Source organism: Poecilia latipinna, unplaced genomic scaffold (assembly GCF_001443285.1).
Source record: "Poecilia latipinna isolate Pla-1442-1.1 unplaced genomic scaffold, P_latipinna-1.0 Scaffold2099, whole genome shotgun sequence".
Classification (NCBI taxonomy): Eukaryota; Metazoa; Chordata; class Actinopteri; order Cyprinodontiformes; family Poeciliidae; genus Poecilia; species Poecilia latipinna.
The window spans coordinates 11,827-22,010 of NW_015114715.1; the positions used below are offsets into that span (position 1 = coordinate 11,827).

General features: G+C 38.7%; 1 protein-coding gene across 2 annotated transcripts; it reads right to left on the reverse strand.

Moving 5' to 3' along the window:
- Nucleotides 1-157: 157 nt before the first annotated feature.
- p2rx5 (purinergic receptor P2X, ligand-gated ion channel, 5) lies at nucleotides 158-9,807 on the reverse strand. Of its 2 annotated transcripts, none has more exons than XM_015017065.1 (12): nucleotides 9,518-9,807; nucleotides 8,835-8,985; nucleotides 7,343-7,414; nucleotides 7,191-7,266; nucleotides 6,358-6,442; nucleotides 5,782-5,862; nucleotides 4,257-4,398; nucleotides 3,068-3,201; nucleotides 2,859-2,982; nucleotides 2,330-2,395; nucleotides 1,155-1,243; nucleotides 158-1,075 (listed from the first exon to the last, which is right to left on the reverse strand). In XM_015017065.1, exons 1-12 carry the CDS (start codon nucleotides 9,646-9,648, stop codon nucleotides 811-813), a joined length of 1,416 nt encoding a protein of 471 aa, XP_014872551.1. In that variant the 5' UTR covers nucleotides 9,649-9,807; the 3' UTR covers nucleotides 158-810. The 2 variants fall into 2 exon arrangements, with proteins under 2 accessions (XP_014872551.1, XP_014872552.1); XM_015017066.1 differs by having other exon boundaries at nucleotides 2,889-2,982; nucleotides 9,518-9,805.
- Nucleotides 9,808-10,184: the final 377 nt, after the last annotated feature.

Sequence of the window (10,184 nt, forward strand, 5' to 3'; positions counted from 1 at the left end):
CAGCAGAAAATAATCAGGTTTGTACAATGGCTTATTGTAGAGTAAAAATAAAATTCTGGAAAAAAATTGAGCTTCAAAAGTAAAAAATGTTTTAACTTTTGAAACTCAAGATACTTTTTAATTTAAAAAAAGTAATTGATTTCCTTTTTTTTTTTGTAAATGTTTTACAAATTTGAGTTTTTTCCAACTGCCCTAATATCCCATAGTGGATTTGCCTCTAGTAAGACCAGTGATGCAAATGAAAGTGATTCAATTTTTGTGAAACGGCTACCAAAGGAAGTGTTGTCTTAACAAGCTGGACGATTACTTTACAGGTCGCAACATCCGACAGTCACATTATCAACACAAATATACGTTTGATATGAGATTGAGTGCTTGCATCGTGGGACTGCCAAGCCTTTGGAGAACACAGATGCAACAGTGGCGCAATTCGTCATGCAACTTTACAAACGGGCCCTTTAATGTCGCCACTCTGGTACCATCTCCATTCTCACAGAGTCCTTTTCAAACCCTCGGCCCTCACTGCTCTGCCCCACATCTGCATGTTTAGTGATTCTTGTTGGTGACTACGGCTTGATAAGCATTCAGCTCTGACAAAGTTTTAGTTTAACTCATTGAACATAACGATCACCCTCCTCCTGTGACTGCCTGGTCCCTCATGCGTGCTGCAGAACATTTGAGATTTCCATCCTTCAACACATCATCAGTCAGGGACAGGGCCAGCAGCAGACGTCAGTCTGGCACTGGGGTTCGCTTTCCGCAGCGTTAAAGAGACGTCTGCAGTCCAGTAGTGTTCAGTTGCCCGCCATGCTAGTTGTGTGAAGAGAAACTTATATGATGCTTTGGCGCTGCGCCTTGTTTGGATTGGACGGCTGAGTATCGCTGCCCCGTGTTGCGTGGAACGGTGGGACCCCGTTTCTCCGCGTGGCTCTTCTCAGGAGCAGACGTCTCCACCGTTAGTTCAGTTTCCTCCAGCTTTTTGATAGAGTTGGCTGCATCTTTGTCTGCACCGGCTTTTCTGGATCTCCTATCCCGGTTGCTTGCTTTATCGTCCTTCTGTTTATTTTTCTCTTTTCTGTAAAAATAAATAAATAGAAAAGCTTGCATGGAGGCGATAAGAAGGGGGAAAAAAACGTTGTGCCATTGAGCCATACTTAAAGTTGATTATTTCAAATTTCCTCTCTCGGTAGAAGGAGCTCGTGTTCATCATGTAGAGAAGTATCATGTCACACACAAAGGCTCCCTGCAAGACAAACATAAGACCCGAACTCTCAAAGCCACAGGAGGATACTTATTTCTCTTCTGAAATTGTAAAACAATGCCCTGCAGAACTATTCATATCACTTTTACTTTGTCACATAACCACAGATTTCAATGTACTTTGAGATTTTAAAACCATAAACCAACACAATGTATTGCATCATTGTGAAGTGGAACTGGAATCATACATGTATTGAAACCGGTGGTGCAGCAAGCTATTCAAAAGTGCAGAGGGTGTGAGCTGACTGGTACTGTGGCGCAGGATCACATCATAGTAACTTAAGAAACATAAAAATCTTAGCTGAAATGCACAAACCACATTTGTTTCCTTAACTACATATTATCAGACTACAAAATTTAAGTGTTCTATGTTCTTTTGTGTTTTTCTGAAATTCTACAGTTTTGATTTGTAATTTCTGTCACTTCCCGGAATATTTTGACTTGTTTGTTGTGATTGGTCCTTTTTCATCCAAGAAATATGCTGATTGGATGAAAACAATCGGCCATTTGTTGGTGGCGTGATTACTCATTTTTCAGCTGCCTGTATATTGATGTATTTTGGAAGACATGAATTTCACACCATTTTGGCCTTGTTGGTGTTCCATATATGAGGAGCAGAAACGTTGAGGCTGAGCGTGTGTCAGATACGAATTTAACGATAAAGTGTAAGGAACCTAACACTAGTAATTATTGTTTGTTTGCAAAGATTATGTACTGACATCAGTTACACTGCAAACCCAGATTGCTGACATGAAGACAAAGCCACAGAGCCGACACTGAACGCAACATCTGTGGTGACAGGCGTGGAGATGGAAGAGGCTAAACACATCTTTCCTAAGAAAAGAAAACCTGGAAGTGTGTTTGGTACAGGAAGCAAAAGAACTCCAGGCTTCACTAAAATCTGAAGCATCTTTTTCTGCCCCCTTTACAATAATGCATTAATTGGTGTTGGTCCATCGCATAAAATCCTAATTAAAGTTTGAAAGTGTCCATCATGCAAAGAAGCTCAAAGTCTCTAAATATATTTGCGACGCACTGCATCCACTGCATATTTTAATAAATTACTTACGATGCCCATCAGAGCAACGCCTGAGCCAATCGCAATTATTGTAGGAACGATGTTGAATTTCCCAGCCTGCAAAACAACAAAACATTTATTTTATTTGTAGAATCACACGCAGCAGGTAAATTATGTACAGAACAAATCAGTGTTTTTTTTGTTTGTTTGTTTAAATATTTCCAATGTTGTTATAAATGGATTACTTGGGGAGCAGTAACTCATTAAAATGAGATACAAAGCTCGTTAAAACAAGAATTTCTTTGAACAAAATATAAAACTTGATTGAAGAGATTTATATTACTAAAACCAAAAATATTTTCTAATTTCCAGTAGCTCATATTAAACTAACTGATGTAGATTTGAACACAGCAGCAGGTTTGGTCTCTAAATAGCAACATATTTCAGCTGGCTTCTTGCCTTTCTGCACATTAATTTCTTCATATTTCAACATGTTGGCAACATTTAGTGTGAATTTTACATCAACGGCGTCCCTAAATATCGAAACTGGCAAAACGCTGACATGTTCAACACTTTTTACCCGCTGTAGTTTCCTTGCGAGTTGCTTTACCTTCCCATTGATCATGATGTCAAATCGAATCCCATACACTTTGTACAGTGTGCGAAACGTTTCACCATTTTGATCTTTGTAATACCTCGCATGTCTGGAGGAGAAAAGGGAAACGGTTCAGGTTAACCAAATATGTAAAAAAAAAAAAAAAAGGAGAAAGTTAAGCAGAAGCATCGTACCTGAAGTTGTATCCTGATGTGATAGAGTTGTTTAAGTTCATGTCCAAACGGGTGAAGCTGTACTGTGGATTACACTCTGACGAGTCCTTATCCAGGTCGCAGTTCCACTCGATGAGGACACCGACAGAGCCCCCCTGTCGAACACACACAGTGAGCCCAAGGTGAGACAGTATCTATGGAAAACAAAGTGACAGGTCATCATGAAATCAAGAAGGTCAGAGTTAACGCCCGGCGAGTTGCGTTACTTGACTTCATGTGGGTTTATTCAACTTAAGCTTTTTTTTCTCTGCCACTCGCTAATTAGGTAAGGTAATTTTGTTTATGTGGCACATTTTTAGCAACAAGGCAGCTCAAAGTGCTTTACATGAATTAGAAGAAAGTACAACAACAAAGGAAAGAGCAAAAGAAAACAAAAAAGTATAAAACTACCTATTGGTTCCCCATGATTAAGAATAGGTGGTCTGTAATTTATAAACTAGTTGGGCTTTCTCTGGATTCTTGATCTGATAAAACTAGATGGTACTTTCCAAGTTTGATCTAGACTTGTAAACCAACAGGAGTTTCAACAGGTGGCTTCTGAAAGCAATTTTTTTTGCACTGGATTTTATTTATGGGTATCCAAGTAAAAGGAGTGAATAGAAATGCAGCATTATGACATTTTATCCAAGCATTTCAACAGCAACAGATGACATCCTGTAACCGGTTCAGATCTACTAAAGGAATGCTTTGGTATTGAATTTCAGGCAATAAAATATTAATCCAATTCTTTTCTTAAATAAGAAAATTATTTATTTGAATCTTTTAGTGTATTTGTAATATTTTATTAAAAAGAAAAAGAGCTTGAGTGGTTAAAAAAAATACATTTATGTAATGTTTTCATTTCTTTATTCGATTAATTGAATGTCAGAATATTTAGTAGGTCAATCAATTATAAAAATAATTGTTAGTTGCAGCCATAAACAAGAAAAATTGTTAAAAAATATATAAATATAAAAACCACCACCAATGCTAACCTCATGATAGTCCCTCATCCGTTGGTTTCTGACATTCACATTTCTCTCCGTCGCTCAACATGAACGAGATGTTGAACTGAACAGTTGTTTTAGTTTGTATATGTTACATATAATCCAAGGGGGATTTTTATGAACGCCGCGAGAAAAATCAAGTGAAACCAGTTGCTTCTCTCTACCTTAACAGCCATCTCCTGGAAGTCATGCCCCGTTCTGCTGACCAGATCTCTGAGGCGGAAGATGGGGCAGTAGGGATGGTTCTCTGTATCATGGAAGCATCTCTTTAGGTAGCCCTCATCAGATGTTTCAAGGACATTTGACCTACGAAGGGGGGAAAAAAGAAGCAAAAACAGACCATTCTTTGACTTATTACATTTAAAGCAGCTGTATTCTATATTTTCCAGGCACATAGTAACCATTTTACAGCACAATTGAGTAACTATGTTACATTCAGTTCTTATATAAATATAAGAACTGAGTTCATATATTATATTCATATATAAATCAAACATGACTTAAAAGGAATTTGACTTCGTAACTTAACATTGGGACTCTGTTGCTTTAAAAACTCCAGCTCTTTATGAAACGCCGCCTTCAGGAAGTCATCCCAACATGGCTCCTCCATTAACCTTTTAAAAACATTTTTACCAGCGCCGCACTGAGAAGTAGCTCGTATAACGAGCTCAGCAGATGCGCTGTTCCATTAGGTGTTTGCTAATTGCTGCTGGCTAGTCTGAAGGAGCTGAGTGACAGAGTTGTGGGGGAAGGAGAAGCTTTTGAGCTTTGACCTCAAAAGCGGTGCCAGGTCCAGTCAGGTGAAATTAAGTATTTCTCAAACTAGCATGAAGGAATCAAAGCAACACTCCAGGTATGTTTTTGATAAGGGAATAGTAAAGTTAAAAAACAAAAGTCAGTTTTACATAACAGTGCCCCTTTAGAGGCTCAACAATTACATTTTCTGATGCAACGTTTCCCTCTTTCACAAAGCTGCAGAGAGACTTGCTGTGTGGGCGTGTTGCTGAAAAGTGAACAATAGATGCAATCTGATTTATGTGAACTACTGACTGAATGCCGCTTCTATGGGAGGTTGCATCTCAGTGACATCTGACCTCTATTGTAAACTTTTAAAAAGTGGAGAACTCGTAATATTTCTTATTTAAGACCTGCTGTAACCTGAACTCCTGCTCCTGTAGCAGCACACAAGATTCCCGGTGTAACCGAATGTGCCTCACTGTCAGAGGGGTGTTGTATTGCCAGCCATTTTTAGTGGCAGTCATCAAGTGGCGTCAAATTACTCCTCTATTGCCGTAATGTCTTGGCACGCTGCGGTTAAAGAAGAAGCACGAGGAAGACGTATGTGTAATCAGACGGAGCTCCTGATTGATGAATTAGGAACGATGTCCAGCAGCAGTCCGCTCTCTCCTGCGGGACGCGGACGGCGAGCGGCACCGGTCCCGCTCTCTGGGAAAAACCCCCGTCTGATCTGACACCTGTCCAAACCTGCTGCTGTGAAGGACGTCTCAGATGACTGTTTCACTGTCTCGCTGAGAGCAATGCACATGCCGGTATAAATAGATGACTTGGCACCCTAATGCTATTTAAAGCAGCCATTGAAATATGTATAGCCCCCCATCTCACTCTGTGCCGCGACGCTTTCAAAACCACAGGCACAGGAGCCGTCAGCGGCCACTTATAGCTACTTACTTTGAGAATTCAAACTTGGGGAACCGGATGAAGTTCTTGATGTAGATGGTGAAGTTTTCTGCGTCGCTCAGTAATGGCTCTCTGTGGTAAAAAAAAATAAAAATAAAAAAAAAAGACAGCCACTATAAGGAGGCTGTTTTAGAAATAACAGGTCTGCTAGGACTGGGCCAGATGATTTAAAAATAGAATCTCAGACTTTTCATATGAAATAAAAACATTTTTTCTCTCCCCTCTCTCTTCTTTAATTAAGAAAAATTACAAATGATAGAAAATATTTTTTAATTGCTTTTATTGATATCATCGTTTCTTTTGGTTGAACTTTGAACTCAAAGTCCAACCAAATACAAAATGTAAAATGTGCTTCTACAACAAAATTACAGAAACCCAAGGAGTTCATTGGTGGGGAAAAAAAAAAAATCCAGATTTTCCAAGAATGAAATCTTGGTGAACAGAAACTTTGGTGAATCAATAAAATCCATTCATCGCCCGGCCCTAAGCTCTGCTGTATATCAGAGGAATATTTAGTTCAGTTTTGTATGAGTTAGCGTTAACACACATTGGGAGGAGGATTCTTACGTTGGCTTCTGGCTGTATTCGATGGGACACCAAGCGTGAATCTCACAGGTCCCTGTGCTGTTCAAACACAAGCCCGTCTTTATTCCTAAAACAGACAACATCTTAATCTCTGTAAAGTAGCAAAACAAGCTGATGGCAATATTTCACTCTTGGAAGGATTATACTCCCAAGTCAAAATTTTTTGCAGTACTGCGTGTACTAATGCTTTGATGAAGTGGTGAGTAGTTTATTGTTGAAATATTCACTAATGTTTAATATGCACTGCATAGCTAAACCCTCGACTGGTTGTGAAGCGCAGACTTTCCAAGCTGGAATTAAAACTTCAGCTGACCAGCTGAAGAAGAGTTTTTTTTTCTTGACACATTTTTAAAATATTAGTTTAAATTATCACTTGTTGCTTTCTGGAACCTTGGATAAATTATGCTCCTTTTTTCATAGTTGTTTGGGCTCATTTTTTTAATACTAAAAAGAAGACTACATCTAAATGCTTCTATTACTGAAGCATCAAAAATTGTGACATGGTAAATTTTAAAAATCACCCTTAAAACTCATTTGATGTTTTTATGGTGCTTAGAAAGTTGACTTTTTTTTTTTTTTGCACAATTTACAACAACATATCCGTCATTCTGTATGTGTGGTACCTTAATTTTGGTTTCAAATACTGTACAAGAACCAGTATTTCTAATATTATGAATTAATGAATACCAAGCACTTTTATAAGATAGCTTGCCTTAACTCGAAAATCTACTTCCTATTTAAGTTAACATTTTTGGCACTTTTCCAGATTTGTATTTCTGAAGTTTCTAAGAAACTCCCCAATGAATGACTCCTACCATGTCCAGCTGTGACACTTTCCCCCTCAGGGCAGTCGTCGTCGCTTTGACATCGTCCATCTGGTACCTTAACACTCTGCAGGAGGAGCAGTAAAGGTTTTCACAATGGAATAGCAACATTTGAAAAAAAAAATCTCAGTATAGGTACTCACCTCAGCACAGAAGCCCAGCCTCTGATTCGGGGTCTCTATGTAATTTGTTACTACAAAAAACACCTGCTCACCCTGCAGAATTCAATTAAGTTTAGAAGAAGAAAGTAAAAGGTTAAGCACATTACATTGTTCAATACTGTTCAGTCTGCTGAGACAGACATTGAGGCTAACGCCACATGGCAAAAAAGACACTTCTCATTAGCAGCAGACAGAAGGAACGTTTTGAAACAGTGTTTGTTCAAGTTGCAACCACTAACTTCAATATATTTTATTACATGACAAACTAAAATTATTTCGTACCACACAGTAAAGTAGAAGGAAAATGACACGGGTTTCAACATTTAGTAACAAAATGTATGTGTGCATTTTTATTCAGCCCCCTTTACTCAGATGCCCCTAAATAGTGTAACTAACCTTCACATGTCACCTAAATAGTCAGTAGAGTTCACCTTTGTGTAATTTTATCTCAGTATAAATGCAGCTGTTTTCTGAAGGCCCTACGACACGCGTGTGTCGCCCGGGGGGCCAAATTTGGCCCGCAAAAGCTTTTTATGTGGCCCTGAAGACTCCTAATGACATCAACAAGTCCCTCCAGTTTTCACAAATCTGCAAAATTCACAGAAAATTCACGCAAAATCAACAGATCCCCACATTTTTTCTGATTTTACTGCAATTTTTTCTCAAAATTGTCCAAAAACATTGAGTTTAAGTGACTGCTGCCTCGGTTTTACTTGATGTCAGGTTGTAGTCCCTGACTGACAGGTCGATTAATAAAAAGTCACATTTAACATCATACATTTGCAAAATATTGTAAAACTTCCTTACAAATATTTCTAAATTAGCACCACAAAATTGGTGATTTTGATTGCAAAAAAACAAAACAAAAAACAATCAGAATCCTGGATTGACAGCACAGTGTGAAAATATGTTCAGTATTATTTAAAGCTGAAACAAGCAGCTATTTATTGATATTTTATCAATTTAATGGGTTTTTATCAATACATTCTGGCACAACCGGCCCTTTAAAAACATTCATATTTTTAATTTGGCCCAAAATGAAATTGAGTTTGACACTCCTGCCCTACAGATTGGTTAAAGAACATTAGTGAACGACAAACTGTATAATTAAGAAAGCAAAACACACAATCGTCTTTATATATAGATATTTATGTCCAGTGTTTTATAGATTGCATGAAAATAGCTTTAAAAGGACTGGACTCAAGCATGTTTGGTTTACAGAAGTGGCCCAGTCCATACCTAAATCAGAGTTTAATAGTTCCTAGCTTAAGATTTATGTTCGCAAACACTCTCCCTCTCATTTGACTGACCTTGAGCAAAACTGTCAGACCAGGCGTACACACCAGATAAAGACAAACCCCTCAAAAAACAAACTTGCAGCAGTAATTGGCAAATGATGATAATGTAAAGTCTCATTGAAATACACTGGTGTTTGTGGTTGAAATGTAAAAAAATTTGACAATAAATTACTCACATTCGGAGGTATGACGTAATCCTCTGCACTCCACAGGTAAGGTCCGGTCTCTGAGGTGTTGGTCAAAGACACGCCTTTGAGCTTGGTGATGACTGAAGTCTGGATTGCCTCCTCCCTCTCCTGGTACCCTTTCTTCATCACAAACACCCATCTGAAACATCATCTTCATCACTCACTGTGTTTTAGAACAGTTCCCTCAAGCTAGAACCACGTTCTCCAGCCTCAACAGGCTGCAGTCCTCATCAGCATGGAGCAACAGGCTGCCGTCAGTGTTTTCTGTGTGCAGTGGTGGTATGAAATGATTTGTCTATGCAGATGCATGTCCCGGGAGTTACACCGCGACACAAACGATGCCTGAACCTGAGACGTGCATACCATTAGGCAAAGCAGTTTCCAAAAGCCAGAGGCCTTGCTATTTTCGAGTTTGAGGTTAGGTTTATCGTAAATCCAATCTTATATTAACAAATAAATTATCATAGCATAAAATCTATGGTATAACGAAAAAAGTTGCCGATTTGACAAAAAACATTCAATCCTGACTTGGCGATGCTTCAGATAAAGTAAAAAGCAATCATCATGTGCAACTTTAAAGCCACCAGCTATTTAAAATTGTCCCATAAGCTCTCCTATTTTTAACTTTGCCATCCACTCTCCGCGCCTTTAGTTCACGCAACAGACCTCACCCGATTATGTATCCGAGCACGGCCAGCTGATAGAGCCGAAACAAAATCCCGATTTTCCTGTTTTCGGCGATGACATATTTCTCTGTCTTGTAGTTGAGGAGAGAGAAGAAGAAGCCCCCGCAGCCTGCCATTAGTCGCGCCTCGCCAAAAACCGAAATGAGACAGCAGCAGGTCCCAGCCTCTCTCTATCCCCGCTGATATGCCACAGCTGGGTCACTTGTCATGCGATAGACAGACAGGGGCTGAGAAACGCTGCTGCTCGCATCCCAGAAGTCAGTGTGATGTGCTGAGAAATTCCTTTCACTCACTCAGTACTAGCTTTACAGTTCAGCTAAAAAAAAATGAAGAAAAAAACAGAGAAAAACTTAGAATGTTATGGAAGCCCGTTTCTGCCACTCCGTTAAAAAATAAAATAAATGATCTCATTATAATGAAATAATGTCTAAAAAAAATAATGAGATAGTATCTCATTATTTCAGGAATTAAAATAGTATCTCATTATTTTTGAGATACTATCTTTATTTACGCTATCTTTACTTTTTACCAGAGTGGTGGAAACGGGCTTCCATAGAATGTCTTGGGGACAAAAATCCATGTTTTTGTTAGTCATGTCACAAAGAGAAACTCAGATATGAATGTAGACTTATTATATAAATAATATCCAATG

Coding starts and splice junctions, on each gene's coding strand:
- p2rx5 (XM_015017065.1), bottom strand. CDS start 9,648: ATGGCAGGCTGCGGGGGCTTCTTCTTCTCTCTCCTCAACTACAAGACA. Junction 8,986..9,517: donor GTGCTCGGATACATAATCGG/GTGAGGTCTGTT, acceptor ATGATGTTTCAG/ATGGGTGTTTGTGATGAAGA. Junction 7,415..8,834: donor ATTACGTCATACCTCCGAAT/GTGAGTAATTTA, acceptor TGAATTCTGCAG/GGTGAGCAGGTGTTTTTTGT.